Source organism: Tetranychus urticae, chromosome 1 (genome assembly GCF_039701765.1).
Source record: "Tetranychus urticae isolate SD_2017Ah chromosome 1, NJAU_TeUrti_SD_1.0, whole genome shotgun sequence".
NCBI lineage: Eukaryota > Metazoa > Arthropoda > Arachnida > Trombidiformes > Tetranychidae > Tetranychus > Tetranychus urticae.
This window is the reverse complement of record NC_142958.1, coordinates 4,775,889-4,802,450: the sequence shown is the minus strand read 5'-3', so window position 1 is coordinate 4,802,450 and position 26,562 is coordinate 4,775,889. Positions and strand designations below refer to the sequence as shown.

Below are 26,562 nucleotides of genomic sequence, written 5' to 3'. Positions count from 1 at the left end.
TCTACCCTTAATTTTCCCATATAGTCCTAATTACTCATCTCCCTAAAGAGCAATCATCAAAGTGGTCTGCAAAATTTAGTTTTTCCCCTGTATTTCAAATTGGTGACATTCTGAGAAAATTACATAAAGCTCGAATAATTGTAGCTCAATATTTTATTTGAAGGATTTTAAAGTTGGCGCCAATAGCTTTAACCGTGTTTGTCAGAATTGCGTCGAATCCTATCGAAAATAAAAAGTGTAAACTTAAGCCTTAAATCACACAAATCAAGTTGAATCATCTGCAAATTCCAGAATGAAACTGACACCATTGAATAAGCGAGTCAAACAGATGAATCATAAATGGAGAAAACAATTTCCTACAACAGTTTTCCTACGAGTAAATTTCCTACATTAGATTAGTCGATCATCGATTTATCAATTTCAAAATCGGGTTTATCAAAATAATTTTGACTAAATTCAATTATGATCAACCCTACATTACTCTTTTGGTTAACATGATGATTTCAGATATTTAATAATTGTATTGCATCAAAATACTGATTTGTAATTGTCCCATACAACATTCACCGTCGTAAATGTTGTAAAACCCATTTACACAAATCACAGATAGAAACAAAAGAAACCAACTAAAAATGATCAACGAATTGATCATCATGAACATTTCTGAATTTAGCGGATAGGTAAAAATTTACTGAACCGATTCATCAATTTAATGAAACACTACAAATTAATACAGTAAATATAACTATCCAATGATGTGATTGTCCATAATCAACCGGTTAAACAAGTTGAAAGTGGTAAACAGACAAAGTACATTTACATTTAGTATGCAGTAAAATCTAGGCGAGTTTTTTTCAGAAACAAACAAGAAATATAATCTTTCATTGAATCAATGAACAATTGACATGTTGAGGTAACACTAAACCACACTTTTGATTGTTAATGTTGAAAATTTTAATTAAACTTGAAGCAAAATATAAAAATTAAATTAAAAGCTTCCAACTAGAACTTGCTTTAAACCAGTTCAAGTTGAGAGTTTTGTCCATCTGGTTTTAATTGGTTGAAATCTCCTCCCCTCAATGATTCCAGTTTTGATTAATTATGCTGTTAGTAGATGGCTGTAGGAATGAAGCAACCAGTAACGGTTTGTTTACAAGTCAGTGATGAGCAACAAGTGAATCCGTTTAATACACTTCATTTTTTTAATTAACGTTCTAGCTCAAGCCATGACTCGTAGTCTTCATTGCGAGAGCTCTGATTTGGCCGAGTATAAACGACAATTAAAAAGAATACTCACCAATACTAGAAATAATCTCCAAGAGATTGGCAGAAGTGGATATTTCTCAAAAGGTAATTAAATTTTATTTTTCAACTTTTCTCATTTTTTTTCTCTCTTACTTTTTTGCTTCTCTCTAATTCAGTTGTAACCAGTTATTACTCATTGATATTATCGAGTTTTCATCAGAAAATATTTTGTCAACATGACAATCAGGATTTTGTTTAGCTAATTTGCTCGTTTACAATCTGATTGAAGCAAAGTGTTGAGATAAAAAGATGTAAAGCTAAACATGTATCAATTTACCGACAATTTTAATTTCTTTGTTGCATTTGAACTTTTATCCTTCAGCTTTATTTTCATTTCTCTTTTTCTACTTTCGTTTTTTTCCTTTTTCCTAAATGCCTTGTGGCTACTGTAAATTGCTGTTTGCATGTTAATCGGATTAAAATGTTTATGGTTTCAAACCAAAGAACAATTGACAGATATTCAGCTGAATGAAGAGATTGACCAAAGAATCAGTGCGAGCACTGAAATCAATCACATTGTTGAAGCTGCTAATTTACTCAATGAGGCTCACAACCGATGTTTACGAATGTTTATTTTGACTGCTTTTGACATGACACGGGACATGATGATTACCCCTAAAAGGATTGCTTACGCCAAACAAAAGGAGCAACAATTATTTGATTCTTTAATGTCTATCGCCAATAAAAAGCAAGAGGAGATAAAAAATCTCATCTCATTAACCATCCATTCAATGAGAGACGAATTAATTGCTGAAGCTGCCAAGTATCGATGTAAATTTAACGGTTTTAGTGAAATGGATCGTGTGGTTGTTTCATCAGGAGTCAAATCAAATAAATTGTCATCATCTCCCTTATCTTCTTCATCATCTCTAGTATCACCTTCAACCTCGCCATCAAATTCACAGCGACATTTCCAGAACTCAGTGTCAACACCTCAAATGCAAGATCAACTTCTCAATTCATCCGGGGAAGAGATTGATAAATACTCATCAACTGGTCCATGTTCACATAACCAATCACTTAACTCTCCATACATGTCAAGCCAGGAGCCAGGTGATAATGAAGCAGTATTGGTAGGATCATTGGAGGAAATAAGTTCTACTCTCATACTTTCCACCTCATCAAGTGATCTTAATATCCGTTTATCTCCCCGAGAAGTTCAACTGGCCATGGTTCAAGTACAAGATTTTGTTTTAAGCAAGTTGAATGCTGCTATTGCAGATAACTTAATTGGATCAGTTGATTACCTTCGAAATAGTTATATTGGGACACTCGAAAGATGTCTGGAAAGCTTAGAAAATTGGCCAGCTCACTGTAATTTGCTCAACATTCCTCATCTTCCTTCTACTTCTCAACTACCATTGACATCATCATCATCTCAAGTACAGGGCTATTCACAATCCTCAACATCACTTTTTCCCTCGTCTATTGCAAAAAATGAATGCATCCAAGCTTCCAATGCATTGAAACAAATATTGAATGCTGCTTATCAAGTAGAGATAAACATGCGAACAACATCTAGTCTATTACGTGCTTTCTGGGAAAAAATGAAACAATTAGTATCTGTATCACTTTCTTGGAGAAATTTGGCGGAAATTAATGAAGAATGGAAGCGTAAAGTTGCCGCAGATGTTTTAGACTCGCTGTCGGAATCTCGACTGGCTAAATCAATTTGTGCCCAATTCAAGGAAAGATTGAGAATGTCTCATACGCAGTTTGCCACGGCAATGAAGCAACTCGAAAACCTTCACTATGGTCGCTTAGAAAGAACAGAAGAGCAACGTGTTCGTGTTCGTAAATACTATGCTCCAAGAATTGCCCGATGTGCTTTAGAATCAACCAGTTTAAGAGATGTCATTTTACATGGCATGCCTGAATTGGGTCGTGAAATCGGTAGAGGTCAGTACGGTGTTGTCTATTCATGTGACTCTTGGGCTGGTCATTCGCCTGTTGCTGTTAAATCAGTTGTACCTCCAGATGAGAAACATTGGAATGACCTAGCCATGGAATTTTATTATACACGATCAATTCCCGAACATAATCGCATTGTTCAAATCCGTGGCTCTGCCATTGACCATTCCTACGGAGGTGGATCCAGTCCAGCTGTGCTTCTCATCATGGATAGACTCTCAAGAGATTTATACTCTGCCATAAAAAACGGTTTAGACTGGTTAAGTAGACTTCAGGTTGCCATTGACGTTGTCCAAGGGATTCGTTTTCTTCACAGCCAAGGTTTAGTCCATCGTGACATTAAATTGAAAAATGTTCTCCTCGATAAACGTAATAGAGCCAAAATCACTGACCTTGGATTTTGCAAGCCAGAGGCAATGATGTCTGGTTCAATTGTAGGAACACCTATTCACATGGCACCTGAATTATTTACTGGTAAATACGACAATTCGGTTGATGTTTATGCTTTTGGTATTTTATTTTGGTACATTTGTGCTGGACACGTACGGCTACCATACATTTTTGAGCAGTGTCAAAATAAAGATCAACTGTGGAGCTGTGTAAGAAAAGGTAATTAACCTATTTGCCTTTTCTGGTTAACAATTTAACTAGATAATTGTGAAGCAAGCCATTTACATAGTCTCGGACATGGCCATTTATCTGTCATTGCCTATCATAATTTTCATTGATGTTTATTATTTAGATTGGCTATGATTGAGATTATCTTTTATTTACTTATTCATTTCCTTGATTCATATTACTGTTAAATGAAACCATTAATTACTACATTTAATAATTGACACCATTGTTCAAGTCAACTGATTTTGTCAATGTGCAATTAGGTTGTTTCGCTAAATTGATCATTTTTTTATCACGTTCACGAGAATGTCAGGTTAACGACCAGATTTTGATGCCTTATTTCTCCATGACTTTTAGCAAGATATGTAAAAATTGTATTGATTTAAACATTAGAAACGTAGCTTTTTGCGCTTTTCCCGCATTCATTGTCTTTTGTTTCTCATTTTGCTTCACTTTCTATCACATTTTGATCATATAAATCTAATCTAGTGCAGTACAATTACCTATTGATTAGCAATTTTTAGCATCCATTTGCGTTTCCATGCATATTCTTATATTCTAATCAATATTTTTTGTTTCTTTTCTATTTTCTAGGTGTACGACCTGAGCGTTTGCCAGAATTTGACTCGGAATGCTGGGCAATCATGGAAGCTTGTTGGGCTAAAGAGCCAAGCGTTAGACCTCATTTAGGTGATATTGAGCCAAAACTTGTTTCTATTTTGAGTAATTATAAAGAAAGCAAACCACCGGCTGGATATACCAAAAATTTTATGAGATCGCGTCAAACCTGAAGCTGGTCAATGAGTTGGCTCATCAGTCAAAAGTGGTCAGTCAACTTTTTTTTAGAGGCAATACTTTATCGACTCAATAGTGATCAGACCATTTTGTAAAATATATATTTTTCCTCCCTTTCAACTGTAAAGAGATTATTCTGTTAAACAAAGTTATATTTTTTTAAAGGCAAATTGTATTGTAAATTTTCTGAATATTTCGCGTTTATTGAAAATTGCAAAAATATCTGGCCTGGTTATTCCAATCAGTAATTAGTAGTTTCTTTAAATCAACCAAAGACTAATATTAATTCCTCTTTTGAGAGCATTACTTGAAAAATTATTGTCCAATAACAATTTTTATATGAAAAAAGCTTTAAACCATTAAGCTATGAGAAATTGAAATAAATAGATTTTTGCCCATTTTAATCATTGAAAATTAATCCAATGTACCTCTCAACATCCATCAGATATTTCATGGCCAACAAGCTTAAGAATAAAAAAATTTCAAAGCAACAACGTTCTTTATCTTTTTGTCATTTTTAGCAAATCTTTGATCAATAATTCAATGTAATCTAACAATTGCAAGAGTGATTCAAGATGTTACATTTATGAACATCAGAAGATCCAAAAATCAATTAACTGTTATTTTGACACAATTTTGATAGTTTTGACTTTGAATGTTTCTTTCAATTTATGGATTGATTGGCAAATGAATGTTAAATTGAATCCCAGTTTAAATTAGCTTCTTGCAACAACGAATGTTAAACGCATGTTCTCATAATCAAAAAAATCAGTTTATCATAATGTTAACAGCAATGTCATAAAATTTCACCCAGAAATAACATACATAAGTAAGCTGTGAAAATGCATAAAAATAGTTGATATCACGCAGCTTCGATTTTTTAGATTTCAGATCAATTGAAATATTGATTATAAATTGTCATCCTGCATGGTGAGACAATTTAGCTTGAGTGACATTTTTGGTGTAAAATGACAAGATGGCAACGAAAAATTCCGAATTGGCTCAAGTAAAAGAAATAATGGACAAAATTCTGAACAGACTTGATGCAACATCTGATAATGCTAAATATGATCAACTCGGACACTCAAGACACAAGCGTTTTAAATTGAAAAAGATTCCACTTTTGCATCAACTAGAGCAAAGTTTTGTAACATTAACCGGAAAACTCTGTATAAATCTTACCAACTGATTATTCGGTGCAATTAAGATTAGTTTTTTGTCATAGTTAGACAGTTATCAGCTAGGAATAGAATTATCAAGTACGGAAAATGTGAACTTGAAACGTGAAACTTTAATTATTTAAATGTTATCAACCTTAGTTTAGCAATTTTTGTCAACAAGTCAATCAAAATACTCAATCATTCCGTTGTGGATTTATCCGTGAACTCTGCCTTTTTTGATACTCAAGAGCAGCTTTGATAAGCAATTGAAAGCTAACAAAATCTTTCCCTGAATTAATGTCATAACACTATCAACGTCAAAAAATGTACCAATGAAAAAATTATTATTATTATATTAATAAAATAATGAAGATTCTAAAATTTTATTATTATTTATTATTTTCAATCTTTATTGAACATTAAATATTCTATTTTTTGAAATTTTCAACAAATTCGACCGAACACTTTCCATCGGATTGCATCCTGACGACTAGTTATTTTTTGAATTTATCGAGATTGAGGCTTTACTTTTTGCTTAGCATATTCACAGAACTTCTAAATATAACGAGTTTGAGGAAAGTTCAGACAGTTTTCGTCTTTCCAACGAAATCGTTATTTTCCACTGAAATATCAAATGTAATTGTCGCCCTGGTGGAGATTGGAGGGTTATCTGCCTGCAAATTTTCAACATTATTTTCACCGTCGAGCTGATGGAATATTTTTACACTCTTTTTTTCATTGTTGTACCATTTTATTGTGCGGTTGAATGTTGAACTTGCAAGCTCGAAGTGCTGCCAGGTAAGCTTAGAGTCAAATGAACCAGAATCACAATAAAATGAAATACCTCTTTTCACGAACATCTTTTCCTTATCAAGCATATTTAATTCTCGAAATCAAGTCAGGTATTAAATTGGTCAAAAAGGGATTTTTTTATTTTAAAACTTATTTTTTGGTTTCCTTTTGTTAAAAACCGTTATTTTACATTTGAATTCATTTCTCACTATTTCTTAGGGATTCTTTGTTTTTCATTTAACAAGTAAATTGACTTTACAGACTTTTTTACACAAATGTACATTCTAATTGTCTCAACTGTATTTAAAAAGACCCATTAATTTCCAAATGTGTTTGTAACACATTAGCGTCTTTAAAATTTATCAATATTTTTCCATTTCAAGATTTCTTTTATTCCCAATCGAATTTTCAACTCGTTTTGAACACGTTTTCCGCAAATAGTAGGGCAATATCACACTGACTGCTACATAGACTAGTGACATGATACCAATGTAGTAGACGAAAATAATGGGTTGCCTGTCAATGTAAATGGATAGGACGGCAGTGTGAACCGTTTCACCCAAAGTACCACAAACCAGAATAAAAGATGTGATCGAGTTTGACATGTGAAAATATTTTTCCAGTGAAGCAAAAGATATTGAGAAGCATGGTGAATAGCCAATGCCAAGCAAAACAAAAGCAATCCACGCAAAAATGGCTTTGGAGGCAGCATTTGGCACCAGAGCGACAACACCGGCAAGTATTATCAGTAAATTGAAATAAAACAATCGACTCTCTTTGATCAACAGAGTAAGTGGAATGAAAATTAGACGGTAAAAGGAAAAGGTTGTCCAATAAACTGTGGCCAAAAGAACGGCAGTTTGCTTTTCCATTTTAAGGTCAGCCTTGACGGCAAATGCAGTGCACAAGTTACCTAAAATCGAAGAAAAAATTATAAATCGAAAATCATAAAAAAAATTTCCATCAAACTTACCAATTGCTGCTTCAGAACCAAAAGTGAGGTTTGCCAGGATTGCGACCATAAATGTTGCAATAAATTTTTTAATCTTGCCGGTTTCACCTTCATGAGCATCAGTTTTCTTGTCTTCTTCATTACCTTGCTCAGTTCCCGTTTTACTTTCGTAAAGGTAACAGAAAAAAATTGGAATTGAAACAATGACCAAAATACCACCTAAAATGAGGAAAGAATATTGAACCTTTACTTCGTCTGGTGAATAGCCGCCAATGTAATTGTTTGAAGAAGAAATGGTTTCGTTGCCAGTAAAAGTTGAAGTTGCATTCATCAACTCGGAATCACTCGACTCGCCAGTATTTGGAAGGAGAAAAGGCCTCGTGAAGATGGGTGTAATTAAAGCGCCAAAACCAAAACTCATGTGCAAAACTTGAAGCCAGTTGATTCCTTTAACACCCCAGATTCGCAAAATGATTACATTACAATCTGTTAAGGACGAGAACATTTGAAACTGTAATCATGAAGTAAAAAGAAAAGTTTGAGGAAAAAGTCTTACAAATGTCCAAAATTCCTTGAGCGAAACCAGAAGCTACAATACAAGTAATGATGACTTCAAGTATCTTGAACCAAGGAGCAATGATGAGGAAAAGGCCGGCAACCAAATCAGCCAGTGAAAGGGCCAGATAGTTGTTGATACGTTCACCTAGGAAGCCACCTTTAAAGGGATGAGAAAAGTGGTTAAACTACTGACTGACTGGTTAAAACCTATTGATGAATATTGATACATTGACTTACATGAAGAAGCTCCGATAACATAGCCAATGGAGCGGGCCTGGACAAGCCTGGAAGTTGCATCGAAAGATCTTTGAACACGAATTTGAAGATCAAGCAGTGAACTTCCAACCAGAGTATTTGTTCCACCTAGACCGGCAAAGGTTATATAAGTTAAAATTGTTTTGAATATTTTGTACTTGTTGACTCGAATGTATTCAAGTAACTTCATTTTCACTTTTTCATTTGCACTTTCATGGAATAATGTTGACACTGACAATGTTCAATGTTAAGTGGCAGGTGATTAATTAGACTAAACGCTTTAAGTAGCTGAGGTTTGTACTCAGATGGCTTGGAATGACTAGGTTCAGGGAAAATGCAGGGATTGATAAATCTATTTCAATCAAACTTGAAACGTTCTTCTCGTTTCAAGTTTTGTACATTTATTTTGCTTGTTCATTGTGGACTCGTTGAGAAGATGAAAATGAGCAAAAAATTCAGGAAGAGTATCATGACAATAAATTAGTTATCTACCTGAATCTTTCTAGTTATCTGTTGAATGATAGTCAAATGCAATCAAAAGTGGATCATAAAACAAAATGGAAATGATAAAAGTGTTAATCAAAGTCAAAGTCAACTGTCTTTTCTTTTGCAGCATCCCATGAATTATGATTTATATTATTCATTTATTTCACTTAAAAACATAATCTTATCATGTTGCAAGACTTGTTACCTTGGCACTCATTAAAGGCACAGGATATGTGCTCTTCCTGGTTAAGTTAAAGGGAAGAAGGTAAAGGTAAAAGCTATGGAAATGGTACTTGCTTTATTCAAATTTGAATCGACATGGAAGCTAATGTCAGAGAGGTTAAGCTTCAATTCATGATAAATTTGATTCATGTTCAATTTCATTTCAGATTTTTAGATTTCATCATTGAACATTGAAGTGAAAACTTGATAAATAATCTTCTTCTCATGCAATGTTTTATTTAACAACATTTATGAGATTTTCAATGAACAGAAATTTCCGATTAATTGCTATACAATTAAAGTTAAATAAATTAACAACCAGCCTTGTAGCCAACCAACTATACAATGATTTGATTCGCAATAATTTGACTCGAAAATTATGAATTTATGAATTCGAACATTGAAATAATGAACATTTCTGGTTCTCATAGAGGTAAGTATCAAGTGGTGTTTATTGCTTTTGAAGTGTTAGTTTCATTTCAGAAAATGATTGTCTTACTGAAAAAAGATTTGAATGTCAGATGAATTTACGGTTGATTTAGCATTTGAATAAACAAATGTCTCTTCCAAACTTTTCATTTTTGCTTACATTTTCATACTTAAATATTGTCTCGTTTACAAGGCACTAGACGGCGCCACGTATATCAGCTTGAATAAAAGTCGACTTAAATAATAAAATTATTTTTCAGTTCATTCTTAATTGAAGTGTTGTTTCACAGCCAAATGCCCAACTATTGACCGATTGGAAACATTTAATCAAGAAAAAGAAACTGAAAAAAATCCAAAAAAAGTACAAAGCAAACATGAAACAAGTCACATAATTAACCAGAATACAACCGAATCAAAAGTTAATCTAAATTAAGGAATAAAATTTATTCTTTAATTAATTCTTTGCTAATCAACAAACCCAAAAAATCTAATTGATCAAATAATTGCAATATCAATTGTTACAGAACTGAGCGATTTCCAGCAAATGCAACAGTTGAATGCAAAGCATTAATCTTGAAACATAAATTGCAAATCGGTTTGCAAGTATTAATCAAATTACTGTTGACCAAAACTTGAACAAACTCATCTTTAAACACTTAAACATCTAGTTAAAGTGGAGGCTTGAAAAGCGCCTTAAACCACCTGAACCCTCATCAATTCATTGAATAGACTAGACTTTCTTGTTCCATTAAACATAATAATTGTGAATTACGATTAACACTATCACTATCATTAAGAGTGAAGGCCAACAATAGGCCAATATTTAATCCACCGACACCACTAGTTGAAGGCGAAATGAAAGCTTTGCCTCTCTGAATGGGAACACGATGAGGACCAGCGATAAAGAAAAGGTCAAGACCATCAGAAACAAGAAAAAGGTAAAAGAAAAGTTAAATAATGCAAAAAAATGGAAGGTAAAATAGCTACAAAAAAGGTAATAATAATCACAAATATGAGGAATCATACAACTGATAATGATGATGATTGTAATGGTAATAAAACTGTTGTGTGTTGAACTTTTTAATGATCATTTAGAGAATCAGAGACAAGAAGAAGAAAAAAAAACTTGGTCCATGATAAAGGTGAACAAGTAAGGTGCAGAGTTGAGATAAGTTTACCTTATTCCTTTTGAGAGGTGATTTTTTCTTTTCTTTTCTTCTTCTCTTCCACTGAGCATTCCAATTTTAAATGTTCCAATGTGAAGGAGAAGATACTTTTTCTTCTTCTTTAACATGATCCTAAATGCTTGTAATGAATTTTGATTTAAAAGGTGATGATAGAAAGCGGTACAATAAAGGAATGATTATAAGTTACCTGAGGACGATGATGAAGATGATAATGATAAAGTTCAGTGACCATATTTTGTGTGTGTAAAGAGAATCAGCCGCGGTTGAGTAAAAAGTTATCTCATGAATAATATATCATTGGATAATGATAACAACAATAATAACGATAATCATCATTACTATTTCACCTTTACTATTATTACATTATTATTATTATATTTATTAATGTATAGGATCATTTGTAACTTTACATTTCCTAACAAAAGTTAAACTTTTTCACTTTTCGTAAAAAAATGATTCGAATTGCAATCAACAGAAAATAGTTTTTTTGTCTTTTTTTCAGTTGCAAACGATTTCATGAAGATGGTTGACTTGACCATGATTCGAGTGGAATTGAACGAAGAAAAGGGTTGGGCATGATCGACTTTGCGAACTCTTTTTTTTTTCTTTGTTCATTGATTTTGAAAAGTTTTTGAAATGCTTTTCGAGTTGATGTTAATTCGAGAGACTTTTTTTAGGAAAACTGAAGTTGACCAGAATTGATGAGAAATTGATTCGACTGGATTTGATAGTCATTTCAACTTAAATATTGGTTTGAAAGCGATTACAATTTTTCTCATTTTCCTGAAAATAACGATTAACAGTGAAATTTGTATTCAAATTGAATGTAATTTATTCTCATTTCTTTTTGCATCATTGATTTGGCTGCAAAATTTTGCCTCTCTTTATGGACTATTGATTGCTATCGATCCAGTTGATAATGATTATTGAAAATAGCTTTTAATATTAAATTGTCTTCAGATGAGAAAGTTAAACAGTCGATCTTTTATTTTACCTTTTTTCTTCTTCTTCTCTCTTCTGTCCTTTTGTAATTTACTCTGGAAAGTTTAATCAATTGAAGGCCTCACCTAATAATACCTTTATCATCATCATGTTTAAGCCCACATATTAAATGTGAAACAATTTACACCCAAAAAGGTTACAAGAAAAGCTTAGGTGTTTAATCACAAGCCAAACCTATTCTCAGTCGATTATCACCTTTTCTCAAATCTTTTGTTTCTCTATTGGTTGTTGACTACCCTTGAAGCTGTTCAAGTTGGAAGCTGATGAGAAGGTGAAACATGGAAGAAGCAGTTGAAACTGATAATTGCAATCAACTGAATATTCTCATTATCACACAATTAAATCAATGTAAACATGATTGATGTTGTTGCAACAAAAGCATCATTTCCCTCATTTGCCATGTTCAACTGAATGTCCGTTAAGGATGATTCTGATTGTGATGATTTTGCTTGCTTTTAGTCCATTTTAATGGGAAAAAATGGTAAAGAAATGAGCAACAAAAATAAAACACTTCAATGAATAATTAATGCTAATTTTTCACCTTTTTTTGTTCGCAACTTTCAAAGCTAATATTAACCTTTATCTTTTTCTTTATTCATTTCATCAGATAGTTTCTGAACTTTTTTTTTCTCATCATTGCCTTCGTTTTCATTAGATAAGCTAAACTTACCCATCATCAAATTACCACAACCAATTTACTGAGTTACCTTGTTTTCACTGGTTAAGGTTTGCCTTTTCAACATTTTTTACTTTACTTTTTTTTCCAATCAAAAGTTGCGTTAATTAAATTTTTTTCCTGATAAGATGCAAAGATTAAAATTAAGGGCATCAAAATTAATGACAGGGTTGATAATTTGAGCGAGCATTCAATAGCTTGATCGCCTTTGATCAAGTCAAGAGAAGAAGCAAAATAAATATTGAAAAAAACAAATCATCTTTAGTTGATTATTAGTTGGGCAAAAGTGTAATTACAGTGGTTTTGAGGTAAACTCGGGTTTACCCTTGTTCTGGTTAATTGAGATTACCTTTGAGGTAATTAGCCAAACAAGGAATCCAGGGTGGAAATTAAGGGTCCTAAGAAAAGGTGGAGTTGAGGTGAAGAAGCAAAGAAAAAAGTTGATTTTCTCAACTCTTTACTCAACAGCAAATCTTGCAATTATTCAATCTTTTTTACCTTTTTTCCAATCATCTTTCAATAAGCGAATCAAATTAATCCAAGTTAATTGCATTTTTGCAACTTTTGTTTTTTCTTCTGTTCAATTGTTCATTTTTTTGATTGATTTGTTGACACAGATTAACACATTGTCAATGTTAATCACAAAAATGTTGTTAAACGAAAAACGCCATTAAACTTGATTCTAATCAAATCAATGATTGAGAATGGAAAACATTAAAACTCATTTGACTAGAAATTTAACTTTTGATTGATTAGTATCAATGAAATTGAGTTAAGGTAAGAATGTGGAAAAAAGTGATTTTTCATTGTTCATGTGAAGTTGCATGATGAAAGGAACGATGAAGATGATTAAGGAAATTGTTGACTGGAAAATGTTAACATTGAAATGTATTATTTTGATTGTTATCCTTTTGATGGGATTACAGACAGTTGTCTTTACTGGTCTTTGGTGAATTACAAAATTGAAATCGGATTGAAAAAAGGTGAAATAAAAGTTGATCTTTCATCAACTTGAAACCTAAATCAATTGGCAATCATTTGTTAATCATGCAATTGCAGGTAAAAACGGTTTGATTGCAAATATTAGCACAAACGATGGCGAAACAAAAAGCAATTCAAAAGTCAAACAATATATAATTTTCAACATTTGAACAGTTTAACTGGTCATCATTTAGATCAATCTTGAGATGATCAATAATTTGCTTTACACCAAAACAACATCATCAATCAGTTTATTAATGCTAAAAATACTGATGAGAATCATCATGAGACGCATTGCATGACATAAACTGTACAAATGAAATCATCTTAATCAACTTTCTTGAAGCCTTCAAGAGCAAAACAAAAGCTCAAAATGTTAATTAACCTTTAACACTTGATAGCCAAGTTCAATCCATTGATTATCTATTATCAACTTAACGCGCTAAAGTAAATGTTCAACAAACTTCCATTTTTAAGATTATTGCCTTTCAACTTGCGTCTCAAATGCTGACCAAAAATTAAAATGACAGCTAATTTATTTCACCTAAAATGGATTGCCACTTGCATTGGATCGTTGGCACGCAATCTTTTCCTTCTTGTCCAAACATGAAGCTGAGTTTTGCTCAAACAATGAATCTTGTCCAACACTGTTATTACGCTTTACGCAATTCATAATGACTTGTTAACCATGAAATGTTCATCTTTACTCGAAAATGAATTTCCACTTTTAAAGACAATTTCATTTTCCAATAAATGTTGAGATAATACTTTGATTACTCTAATTGACTTGTAACTTTCATCAACTCTTCAGTTGAAATGAAGTTTGAAAAAATCAATTTTCTTTTGCTTCTTTTCATTGATTGGGTGTCATGAAATATTGAGATGGAAATGGAAATTTTTTGTTGAAAGTCTCACTGGAGTTGCAAAGTTAATTAAAGATTGTATTATTTTTACTGATTAAAGTTGACAGGAAAACAATTAGGATTCTCACGAGATTTAAAGCAATTTGGATTATTGTTATTAACTTATTTTTAATGTCATTATTGTTATTAAATTTGAATGGTCAAAAGTGTAACATTTTGTCCACTCCATCTTTTACCTTTCTTACCTTGCTTCCACTGATTATTGTTTTTCTACCTTTTGTTTTCACCTCAAGGCAATAAGGTGAAATCCGGTTTACCCTTAATTTGTTGTCGACATTTATCAGTGTCAATAACTTTGACTTACTTGAAAAATGTTTCTTTTCCTTTTCATCATCACCATCATCTTCATCTTCATCCCAAGAGGTCCACCTCTCAACACCAAGGGTGGTTATCCTCTTGCACTCACTCACTGTCTCTTTAAGACAAAAGAGGAAGACAAATATACTGATAAATGTGGCTTCACTTGTCTATGGAGTTTAAATTATTACTTTTTCCATTTTTTCGTTTTCTTTTCGTTTTCCTTTTTCTCTTTTCTCACTTTTACACTCATTTCTAGGATGAAAACTAATGATGATGAGAAGGATGATGATTGTTATTATAAGTGCATCATCATAATGATATTAGTGGTAAACAGAAGGTTTATTCAGGTAAAACAAAAATGTTAACTAACTGTGATAATCGCAACTGTTAGGTAGAGTTTAAAAATCCATTTATCTTGCTGTGAAAGCGTAAAGGTAACATTTGACCAGATTTTCAAGTAACATTACAAGAAAAGTGATTGACCAAAAATTATACTCTACAACGGTTTATGTTGGTGTCCCACTTATTAAAATTCAATGGACAACCGTTTGCTCCGCCATTATTTCACTAATTATTGGTAGCAATACAGTTTTCGCCCATTTAATTGCTTGGTAATATTCACAGTCAATTTGGGAAATGATACAAGCTCAAAATTGATTAGCCGAGTCTTTTGTTGAAAATTTACATTTGGTGATGTCGATTGTTTTACAATAAACAATTTGTTTTAATGGAAAATTATTTTCCATTTTATTGACCATTTCAGTCGATGTGATGTATCATTTAATAACTTGATCTGGCCAATCTTGATTTTTGATGTTTCCTTCCTTCAGGTTTTTTGACCAGTGTTTTGGACTGAAATTAAGATTGTTTAATGATTTGCCATTTCCGAAACTTTGACTCTGTTTTTCAGTTTTAAGTTGCTACCTGAATATTAAAAGTCATGATGCTGGTAATAGAGCCATAAGCTGAGATTGTCTCGAAATGAAAGCTTGAAATTACTTTTCGAGAACTTATAATACATGATATTGAAAATAAATTTTCTATCAGTTAAATTACGACAAAATTGACGATGGAATAAGAAAGATGATGAGTTAACAAATTTTATCCTTTTTTCGTAACTTTATTTGCACAAAGAAACCTGAATTGTTCAGAAACATTGTTTAAGTGTAATCAAAGTGTAAAGTGTATAACGAGACAAATTATTGGTTCTTTTTCGTTTCATTACTATTATAAAATTAGTTTATAACCAGAAAAGGTTGAGGAAATATTCGGAAATTTTTCTGCTAATCAATTTACTCAAAAAAGAATCAACAGAATATGCATTAAGATTGGCCCTTTATCGATGAACATGGTTTTTAATTTTATAGATTTTCCAGTTTTCTCAATTTACAAGTTGAAATAGCAAATTTTTATCGACAAAGGCGGAGAAATCATCAGATTTGCTCAATCTTTACCAATTTCACAGAGGAACAGCTCGAAATATTCAGAGACAAAAAAATTGTTTTTAACCATAAGGTGGTTCTGGCCAAGCGAAAGTCAAATTTGCAACTTTTCAATTTATCCAAAACTCAACTCTGTTGGACATCTTGTATCTTGCCCAGCTTATATCGGATTATATCAGTTGAGCTCATCTGCTATCTGATCATGGCATCCTACTCAAGACCAAACGAAAAAAAAACTCGAAAAGAAAAACTTCAATTTTTTATTTCCAGCAACTGTTCATTGCAAGTTTTAACCCTCGCCTTTTTTGCGCAGTAACTATTAATAAAGTAAATGCAAAATGATAAAATTGATAAGATTCATAAACTAAATCAAGAGTTTATTAACTTTAATAATAAAATTTTGTTGAACAAAAGCGCAAAAGTCATTCAAGTTAAACCATCAGTAAAACGCCAGCCTAAACTTGTAAACTTGAGGTTATTCCTTGCGCTTGAGGGGCGACTTTACTGAAAACTGGATACCGATATAGAAGGTGTTTTAATGATCAGTTGATGGAGACAAACAGAGGATGATGAAGAAAAAAATGGAGAAGAGACAATGAGAATGATAATGATGTTTGGCTTGAAATGAATAATGATATTAATCTCTTGAATCAAGGAAGTTTACTCCAATGGAAACAATAAAACAGTTTAAATGAATTATGTTTATGTCAATTGAACTGTCAAAGGGACAGAGCAAGGTAAGACTCTAAGTTGATCCCTTTACCATTGATAAAAGACAAACAACTATTGGAATCAATTTCCGTTTTCATTAACCTTCCTCATTGAGCCTCATTCCCACCACCCACTTTTGCCCGATGAAGCGACATTTTCCTTCTCTCTTTAATCATTATCCATCAATTTTCACAAACAAACACACTTAATTACTCATTGTTTTTATCGTTCATCGCCACATGAGAAGAGGACGCAATTTTCACAAAATTTCATTTTCCATTGAAAAAACTTCTCTTATTCAACCAAATTAAACAAAAAGACACAAAAACAAGACAAAAGGAACTTCCAATTTCACCTTGAATTGTTAATTTGATTTGTTACATTCAATTCCTTTCAATGATTGATTATCAACCTTTTCCAGGTAAAAGGTGAAAACTGACAAGAGAAGGAAAAGTGTCCAAGCGATAATGAAGCGGTCAACAAGGCCAACTAATAATAGTCTGGAAAAAGTTTGAAGTATAATTTTGTCAACAATCTGATTATGTTAACTATACAAGATAATTACATATTTTCATGACAAACATTATTCTCCATTTTTTATTCTCTTTATTGCTTTCACTCCCAGTCAGTTTTCATCTCATTGCAAATGATAATGTTTACAAGATAAACCTTGTTATCTGCTAATAACCAATGTATCAACAAATGAACGAGAAAAGTTTAAATGTAATAAGCAGACAACATTGAATCAAATTGACAGAAGAAGAAGAAGAAAGAAGAAAGAATAAAATTGAGTGTTGTCTGAACAACAAAATGAATTGAAATATATCATTGGAGTCATTAATGTTGTTATTAAATTTGGTGAAAAGAGCAGCTCAAGAGTTAATTTAAATGCAAAGGGAAATCAATAAGATTGTGATTTATCAAATGGTTGGTCAACAGATATCAACCTTTACCATCTTCTTCTTTCCCTGTCATCCACCTTTATTGCATTTACCTTTCCTTTACTCCTCCTTTTTGAAGGCAACACTCTGTGCGAAACAGGCGTAAACATGTTGAACCAGCCTCAGCCAATCATGGATAAACATTAAGGCGTACCTTTTTCCAGGTAAAAGTAACCAATCACATTAAGTTACCAATTATCTGCTGACAAGTTTACTTTTGCTCACTTCAAGTTTGAATCAAGTTTGAACATTTGAACACAAATTTGTGTTAAACCACTTGAGAAGCAGTGAAGAGCAAAAATTAAGGTGAAAAAAAGGCCAACAAACGCAACAACAAAAATACATGTAAGACTAACCTTCAAATGTCAAATTTTTTCAAAGTGATTAGTTTTGTGTTGTTAAACCCTTTTCCAACTCTACTCTTGCCATCGACACTTTGCCCAATCATCATTTCAACTTGAGCAATGGATTTAAGGACTAACAATCGTTCATCTTCAACTTCAACAATTTGTTCAGAGGAAAAGATAAAGTTCAATATTGATGGATTAATATCAAAAAGCAACAATAACACGACAAGCAACACAAGTACCAACACCAGCAACACAAGCAACAGCAGCACAACCGCCAACAACATCAACAACGGCAACAACAATAATCATAGCAATCAAAGTGAGTGAAACCTTTAATAATGTAAACTCGAAAAACAATGAATGCGTCCATCATCATCATTAGTTGAAACGGAAAAACAAAACGAATGTAAAAAGAGCGAAAAAAAGCAAATTAGTTATTAATATGAATATTGAGGCAACCAGTAATAATACAGATTATTTAATAACACCTTACAATCAATAAAGGATAACAGAAAGGTAACTGTGAAAGGAAATTGAACATGTCACCTGTTTCCGGTTATTAGCATGACTACTCTTAATAATGGTAATGATGATGATGATCAAATGGACGCTCATTGTCACTGCAATTGTGTGCAATGTTATAGGTTGGTTTAGCTTTTGTTTGAGCATAAACTAAAAAAGTCTATTTTTTGGGCTTTTTGCGAGAAAATTGAGAAAAGAGAGAGAAAAAAATTTTGTGCTCATTTTTTGTTTCGGATGATGATGATGATGATGGTAGACGATGTGACTTGGTGTGTCTACAAGATGAACACTTAGATGAACAATTGTCTAAAGTGGTTATGCGAGCTTCCATGAAACACTACCTTCCTCTCTCATTGTCTCACTCTTGGTCTACCTGTGACCTCAAACCACCAGCACTAACCTCCTCATCATCATCAGCCTCCTCCTCATTTTGCCACATTTTACCTTCTTTTTTGACTTTTTCTTCTTCTTTACCTTCTTTACCCTCTTCATACCAGGTGATGTTGAAGGTGATCATCATGATGATCATCATCAACAACACCTTTCCATCCTCCCACCTTTTCTCAGTTGATCATCACTTCTAATCGTTTTACTTTTTTTGCGTCTAATGATAATTATTAAGGTAATATTGACAAATGTTGAAGGCAAAATATGCAAAGTAAACTTGAAGCATCAATTAAATGATCAAATTATGCGAAAAATTTACTTTCAAATGTTTCTTCTCTTTTCTTCACTTGGAGTTTCCATCTTTACCTAGTCAACTTAATCAACACTTTACCTGTAATAATTGGTGTAATTGTAATAATTATAGCAACAGTGAAGAGGAGTCACAATTATCATATTATAATGGTAAACATGGAAAAATTAATCAACCAATAAATGGTGAAAGTGAAAAGACGAAAACATTTTAATATCCTTTCATCAAGTCCATTAGATGATTGATCTTGAAATGCATCAAATGGTTACATGAAATGGCGAGTTAATTACTTTTAAACAAAAACAATGTAAACCGGTAACTAAAGTATAATTACATTGGGAGTGCAAAAAAGTTGTTGAAAGTATTAAGTGGCCAAAAGATAATCTCAAGTGTTGAAAAAGGTGATTCCTTGTTTACTGTTTTCAGGTCAATTTAGTTTTATTGTTTTCTTGTTTGCTTTATCGAGGATTGAGGAGCATCTTAAGACAATGTTAGTTGGATGAACCAAAAGGGAAACAAAACTCAAAGACATAACTTGATGAAACAGCTTAAGGTGTTACAATGATTAATGAGCCGATTACATGACCTATGTCAATAGGCGTGATCTTATTAACTTTTCAACGAGTTTTTTTCCATATTTTCATCATTCTTCTCATCAACTGTAATTGATGTGAAATGCCATTCATTTGTTTTATCAAATGATGGAAATGGCCGAGAAAAGATTAAAACCAAAAGTAAAGTATTTCAATTATTTTAGGCAAACATTTCAATTCCGATTCCGATGAGTTTCAAAGGCAAAAGCTACATTACAAGAGTTTCAAGACATCAAATTTTTGCCGAATATTGAAAAAGTAAATCTTCGACAACGAAAATCATCAAAATATCGAATCGTAAATTCTAGTTAAGCGACAGTTAAAAAAGTAAATTCCAACTCTGAGTTGCATAAGGCAAAAGTCGACTCGCAAAAGGTTAAATGAAAGAAAACTTTGTTCATTTTTTGCAAAATTAATTTTCGACAATGAAAATGATCGAAATCTCGAATCTTGCATTTCGATTCAAGATTCTTGGTTTTGAAATAGCCAAGTTGAAAGGTGATTTGAATCAAGAGTTTCAACAAACCATTTTGTCCAACATTGAAAGTAAATCTCTGACAATGAAGACAATCGAAATCGCGATTTTGGAAAAAGTAAAGATGAGAAAATGAGATTTTAAGATTTTTATTTTGATTTGATAACAATGCATTTCACTCGATCTTGCTTTAATTGTGATTTTAATTTTTCTCGTTTAAGGACTTTATTACGATGGTAATCTTGGCTGGTTGTTCCGTGCTCCACCACATTCATCCGTTATTGGCGGCTCCAAGCCCAAAGTAGCAACTCCGCTGGTTGTGAGTAAAATTGAGCAGTACAAGCGAGAAAATCCAACGATATTTGCATGGGAAATTAGAGAAAGACTCGTCAATGAAGGTAAGCTTTTCGTTTAACTTTAACCTCTAAATTGGCCCGCAAAACTCAATCAATCAATCAGTTAATGAAGTAGCAAGAAACAAACGACAAGTCAAAAGCAATTATTGGTTTTACCTTTTCGCCAAAACTTTGCTTCTCTCTCCTCCTCTTCATTTCAACCTTTAATCGGCTAATATATTTCACTCCTAATCAGTCAATTTCAGCCTTCAGTTTAAATCTTTAACACACAAATATAAACAGAGAAACGCGAAAAAAGGTTGAAAAACTCTTTACCAATATAGCCAATGAAGATGATGAACAAGAGGAAAAAAATGAAGAAGCTCATGTTATCCATCAAAATGGATAACAAGGAGTGAACAAGAAAAAGGAAAAGTAGAAAGTTAATTGAGTGCAAGATTCATCATCTTCTTGAAACAATCACATCAATTCATCTTGTTATTATCATCTTTTTGTATTGTTGCTTTATTATCAATATCAACTTCATACTGAGGTAAGAAACAAATAACATCTTCCTGTTAACATTTGAGATGAGAAAAAAGAGAAGAACAAGAAAAAAATGATTTTCCTTGTTAGCACAACACTCATGATGAATATGATGAACTGTTAATTTACCCGTCAACCGGTGTTTCTCACTTTTCCTCCTTCATCATCATTATCATGTTCATCCCTCAACTGATAGATGAGTTTGGTTAAATTGCTCAAAGCCAATTGATATTGTTGCTTCTTCCCATTGTTATCATTCCCATCACTGTCAAATGATCTAACCTTCAAGTCAAAGGTAAACGGTTAACATGAAGCTCAATAAGCATCAATAACTTAAAGACAACAATAAACAACTCAATAAACCTATTAATTCATCATTTGTATCAACTTTTCAAATTAGTTTTTCATTTAACATTTGTTTTCAGATTGTTTGTTGAACCAGCAAAAAGGTAAACTTAAGTCAATATTAGTGCAACAATTAATCTTGATCAATCAGAGTAAATATAATTTACATTGAAAAGCTAATCAAAGAAAAGATTTTGTTTCAATCTTAATGCGCATTGACCAAGTTGCAACGTTTCAACGATCAATAAGTTTGCTCTTAACGTTGTCAATGATTTTAGAGTTGAACTTTCACAGAGTCACTAACATGTCATTAACAGTTAAAACTGGAAGCTGACAGTGTCCATGAAGGTTGACTTTCCTCTGAAGAAGAAGAAAGGAAAACAATTAGCACGACAAATGGCAATACCTTGAAATGCGGACCAAAAGCTTCACTTGCCTCTTCATGTAATCACGATTCAATTTACCTCATCATCTTTCATCATTCCAAACCTCCCCTAATTCATTAGAAAGCTAAGCTTAAAGTCGCTTTACATTGGCACGTTGAAACGCCTTTTCTCTTTCACTTTTCTTCTCAACTTGTCTCAACTTACCTGACTTTTTTTTCATCATCAAGAAGATAAGTTGAGGTGAAGAAAATGCAAGACTTTTTCTTCTTCTTCTTCTTCTTTGGATAATTGATACAATTCGCTAGTTTTACGCTTCTTACACGATATTAAGGGAAACCTTGAATATCTTTACCCTTAATTACAGTCTACATTCACTTTGAAACACCATACAGAGTCAGAGGGAGACAAAGACATTTAAATCACTTTCCGTTTTCCTCTGTAAATTAATATGCTCATTTTGATAATGATAATGTTGTAATTTTGGTTCATGTTGTCATTATAATTGTTGACCTGAGATTTGTGTTTCATCTTTTTTCTTGCCTTTTCCGAGCTTTTTTACACTTACAGCAATTACACTTTGTTTTTGCCTTTTGCTCAACTTGCACTTCAATATCAATCACAAACATGGTTAGCAACAAAGGTTGATAATACTTCGAGACAAAAACGTGTGACGATAAATTTTAGTCTTCATCTTGTAAAGGGACAATAAAATGGTGAAAATATGTTCAATATTCAGCTTAGGTTGGGCTGTAAAGAACCACAAACATGTAAAAAAAGGTTCAATTATAACGTTACTTTCCAACATTAGATTGCTCCTTTAGTAGTAATAAAAGTCATTCATTAAGACCTAAAATGAGTTAAGATGTACATTCACAGCATATAAAGTAGTCAGTTGAACATGAAATAGAGACACAATTGAAAGGTTTTCATAAACCTGTGAAATTCAGTGAAGGTTGGTTAAAATCAAATTAAAGTGGTAAATTGTTTCTGTAATTGTAAAAACAATGAATCTTGTTTCGATGTAATCTTTGCCACTTACATTTGCAATTACATTTTAATTGTTTATTATATTAATTGAGTTGAATAATTTACTGAAAGTTCAGAGGCTAAACAAGTGAATCCGTTCTGATCAGATGATAGATTTCTGTCTAGATACCTTTTTCCAACCTTGCATAGGTCAATGTGTAAACTAGATGAGCCGTTATAAGCGAAAAGATCATTCGATCAAACTCGATCAGAAAATTGTTCAAAATCAAGTTTTTTTGTCTTTTGTTTGGGTCAACCTGATGTTTGAAATGATCTTAAACAGATGATTAAAACGGGAAAGCAACTGTTACCCATTTTGAACTCAATGGCGCTACATTTAAATTCGACGAATTGATTGGAAATGAAGAAATTTTTTCTTTGACAAATCAATTTTGTGTGAAATTTTTGACAAATTTAAACTCTTTTACAGTACAATTTAACCAATTATCTCCAACAATGAAAAGACAAAGTTAGACAATTGTTACAAGTTGACAATTGATTCAAATACAGACTATTTACTTTTTGAATCAACAAAGAGTTAATGTTTGCTGAACAATTATCATCTCAACCCTGTAACACATTAAATTGATAAGCACTTTAAATAGCAACAAACATGATACAACACCAATGATAATCGAGCAATTGTCATGAGCAAATGAATAAAGCCTAAACAGTAACATCATTGGTGCATTCAAAGGTATCGAGTGAACATTGTTTGCTCATGTTGCTTTACCCAACAAATATCAACAATGAGTTAGACAAGAAAAAAAATGTTGAACCATTAAAATGTGTTAATCTCAATTAAATTAACCCAAAACGAAGCAAAATAGTAACACAAAGAAAAGCAACAAAACTAGAGAAACAGAAAGGGGCCAAAATGAGCTCAAATCTTAACCAAAAATTGAACTTGAAAAGTTAACATTAAAACCCAATTTATCACCTTCACTGAATCACAAAAGGAGTTGAGATGAAAACAGGAAAACAAATAAGATGAACACAAGTTACAAAAAAAGATTTGATCAGAAAAGAAATGGCAAACGGAAATAAGACTCAAAATGTCACCCGAAGACATTAATCAAGGCGTGGAAAAGGCCATTTGCCGTTGAAAGAAGGCAACATAAAGACATTGATACATAATGATATCATCATGTCGAGATGAAAGAAGAGGGAAAAAATGAAGTTAAAAGGTTCGCCATGGGAGGCTCATCTTACCCTCTCTGAGTTATTAATTTACCTTGTTTAATCCACCCACTACTCCATGTTAAGCTTTTGTTTCATGTAAACAGTATTTACCTGTGTGAGAAACATTTTGTAATTAAGATTAACTCGGCAATAAGCTTGTAACGATCAACATTTAAATCATTTTTCAAGGTTAGATTGAAACTTTTCATTTTAACTGTAAATCATTTTCATCTTTAGTAAATCATGAAATTCAGTGATTTATGGATTCATTTGGCTCAACCATTTTTGCTGCTGTTTTGCATTGTTTGAGGTTTTAACTTTGATCAATTGTTGGTGAACCTTGTTGAAAGTCAATCAATGTTGATTCACTGAATACTGATAATCATCGTTTCCGTTCATTTTGATTTTTTGCTTCTTCTCTCTCTTCTCCTGTCGACTTTGTTTTTACCTGATAAATGGGCTCATTGTTACATTGACAATGTCGACTTTGCCAAATGCATTATCAATTGTTTAACAATATCATCATCAATCAATTATTGGCAGAGAAAAGAGAAAAAAATAGTTTTTCTTTTTTTCTTCTTTACTCTTTTTGCCACGTTTTTCATTGACTCGCCAGTGACAATATGAATTTTCATTCACATTCACAGTTTGATGTTGAGAAATTTGTTTAATTATATTGTAAAATTGATATTACAACTTCAATCAATCAAGTTTAATGATTGGTTGAAAACAACTTTTGTTTCACTAATGAATGAAGAACAAGTTGTCTTTTTTTTATTAATGAAATTCAATGGAATCAGATATGTTCATTTATCATTAACATGATGATTACATTAATAGATAGTAATAAAACGCTTTATTGAATAGTAATAATAATTATTATTATGACGATAAAATTATAAGAATAAAGTTGCAAAGTTGATTTTGTTTTTTTGTCTTCAGTTTACCTTTTTGTTTATTATTAGTATTATATTTTTTATATGATTGAAGCATCGCCTCAAGAGCTTTCTTAAACACTTGGTTTGACTGAACAATTTCAACTTTTTGGAGCAAATGAATAATCATTGAGAAGTGGGAATTAAGGAAAACCAGTAGCAATTTTGTTAACAAATGAAATATCAACACACAAAAGTCAGGTAAAGAAGATGAAGAAAGAAACAGATTATGATGATGATGATGATGGAGTAAAAAAACAGAGCCTCAAGTAACACTTCTCCAGGAATTTAGATAATTTTAAAAACCATTTGAATGTTTTCTTCTTCTTCTTCTTCTTCTCTTCCTCCTTCTTTCTTTTCGTTGAGTTTCACATGTCATTATAACCATCATCATCGTTATCCTCTTCTTGTCTCAATCATTAGAATTATAAGAAACTCAAAGAGTCAATTTTTATCTCTTTTCTTGAGTTCCATGTCGATGTTGAATAATGACAATGCCATGTCAATTGAAAACTATCAGGTAACTGCATAAGTCTGAATCTTCCATGTTGAATTGCCGTTGGAATTCATTTTATGGGAAATTCAATGTTTAATCAATTTTCATTTTTTAATCTTTCCTTTGAAATCTTTTTGGCCTTTGCACGTTTAGTAAGAATGGAAGTTCTTGACAAGTTCAACTTGTGTCTTATATTTATCTTTTATTTTTAGTTACTGTTTGAGTTACCTTACAGTTTCAACTATTTTTTTCACATAGATTTTGTTTACTAACTCTAGTACTAAAGTTTAGGCTAGGTGAGGTTAGGCTAGAGTTTCGAGATCTTCATGTCATGATACTCTGTTTAAACTTCAATGTAAATGCAGTTAATTTTTGAAAGACTGAAGACTTGACTAGGTACCAACTATTACTCATATATCAATTGATTCAAGGTACTTGACTCAAAAGACATCATCGGGTCATTTTACATCATTGTAACAAAAAATTGATAAAAAAAGTTGTCATGAGGTTGAAGTTGAAGCTAAACCCAATTTAACCTACAACATGACTTTGAACTTTTGACTAACCAGTTAGAAACATAGAGTCACTCTGAAGTTGTCTTGCTCATTCGACTGACGCAAAAGTTTATCAAAATGCACTCAACTTTGAAAAACATGATCTTTTGAACGATTGCGCATCAATTTTATTGAAAAAAGTTGAAAAGCGCAACTCTTTATAGGAATAATGTTCAACAAATTGATCATAATAAACTCACCTTCACCTTTTACCGTTACCCAATTGAAAGTCTATTTAATTGGTGAAAGTTTAATAAGGCTTTTCATTATTATGACACTATTAAAAGCAATTAATATCACACTCCCAGATAGTTAATAGAGTCGACTCCCTGGTGACAACTTATTTGCATGTGAAATCAATTTTGACTTGTCAAGTTGAAGCAGCAAAAAAAAGGTAAAACAGAATAATACCTTTTTCTCTCCGCCTCTTTTGCTACCTTTTTCTGGCTCATTCCTACTCACACTCTTACTTTT

General features: G+C 32.2%; 3 protein-coding genes across 5 annotated transcripts in view; 2 read left to right on the top strand and 1 right to left on the bottom strand.

The window, feature by feature from the left end:
- Positions 1 to 1,169: 1,169 nt before the first annotated feature.
- Positions 1,170 to 5,033, top strand: LOC107368022 (dual serine/threonine and tyrosine protein kinase). Of its 2 annotated transcripts, none has more exons than XM_015935801.3 (3): positions 1,170 to 1,350; positions 1,750 to 3,825; positions 4,429 to 5,033. In XM_015935801.3, the coding sequence occupies exons 1-3, from the start codon at positions 1,227 to 1,229 to the stop codon at positions 4,623 to 4,625; spliced, it is 2,397 nt and encodes a 798-aa protein (XP_015791287.2). In that variant the 5' UTR covers positions 1,170 to 1,226; the 3' UTR covers positions 4,626 to 5,033. The 2 variants fall into 2 exon arrangements, with proteins under 2 accessions (XP_015791287.2, XP_089122782.1); XM_089266656.1 differs by having other exon boundaries at positions 1,628 to 3,825.
- A 1,661-nt stretch (positions 5,034 to 6,694) lies between these two features.
- LOC107370682 (sodium-dependent glucose transporter 1C-like) lies at positions 6,695 to 8,797 on the bottom strand. The gene is made up of 4 exons (XM_015938653.3): positions 8,329 to 8,797; positions 8,090 to 8,248; positions 7,555 to 8,019; positions 6,695 to 7,494 (listed from the first exon to the last, which is right to left on the bottom strand). Exons 1-4 carry the CDS (start codon positions 8,534 to 8,536, stop codon positions 6,944 to 6,946), a joined length of 1,383 nt encoding a protein of 460 aa, XP_015794139.2. The 5' UTR covers positions 8,537 to 8,797; the 3' UTR covers positions 6,695 to 6,943.
- Positions 8,798 to 17,848: 9,051 nt separating this feature from the next.
- LOC107367864 (paired box protein Pax-6) overlaps positions 17,849 to 26,562 on the top strand; it is a 30,849-nt gene continuing 22,135 nt past the window's right edge. The window contains exons 1-2 of one of the 2 annotated variants that reach the window (XM_015935627.3): positions 17,849 to 18,315; positions 20,505 to 20,681. In XM_015935627.3, coding sequence (XP_015791113.2) covers positions 18,111 to 18,315; positions 20,505 to 20,681 — 382 coding nt within the window. In that variant the 5' untranslated portion in view covers positions 17,849 to 18,110. The remainder of the gene's footprint in view (positions 18,316 to 20,504; positions 20,682 to 26,562) is intronic. The other variant, XM_015935619.3, reaches the window with a different exon arrangement.

Excerpts from the sequence above, each read along its gene's own strand:
- LOC107368022 (XM_015935801.3), top strand. The coding sequence starts at position 1,227 with ATGACTCGTAGTCTTCATTGCGAGAGCTCTGATTTGGCCGAGTATAAA. Across the intron at positions 1,351-1,749 it reads AAGTGGATATTTCTCAAAAG|AACAATTGACAGATATTCAG; the intron begins GTAATTAAATTT and ends TTCAAACCAAAG. Across the intron at positions 3,826-4,428 it reads GTGGAGCTGTGTAAGAAAAG|GTGTACGACCTGAGCGTTTG; the intron begins GTAATTAACCTA and ends TCTATTTTCTAG.
- LOC107370682 (XM_015938653.3), bottom strand. The coding sequence starts at position 8,536 with ATGAAGTTACTTGAATACATTCGAGTCAACAAGTACAAAATATTCAAA. Across the intron at positions 8,249-8,328 it reads TGTTATCGGAGCTTCTTCAT|GTGGCTTCCTAGGTGAACGT; the intron begins GTAAGTCAATGT and ends ATCCCTTTAAAG. Across the intron at positions 7,495-7,554 it reads TGGTTCTGAAGCAGCAATTG|GTAACTTGTGCACTGCATTT; the intron begins GTAAGTTTGATG and ends CTTCGATTTTAG.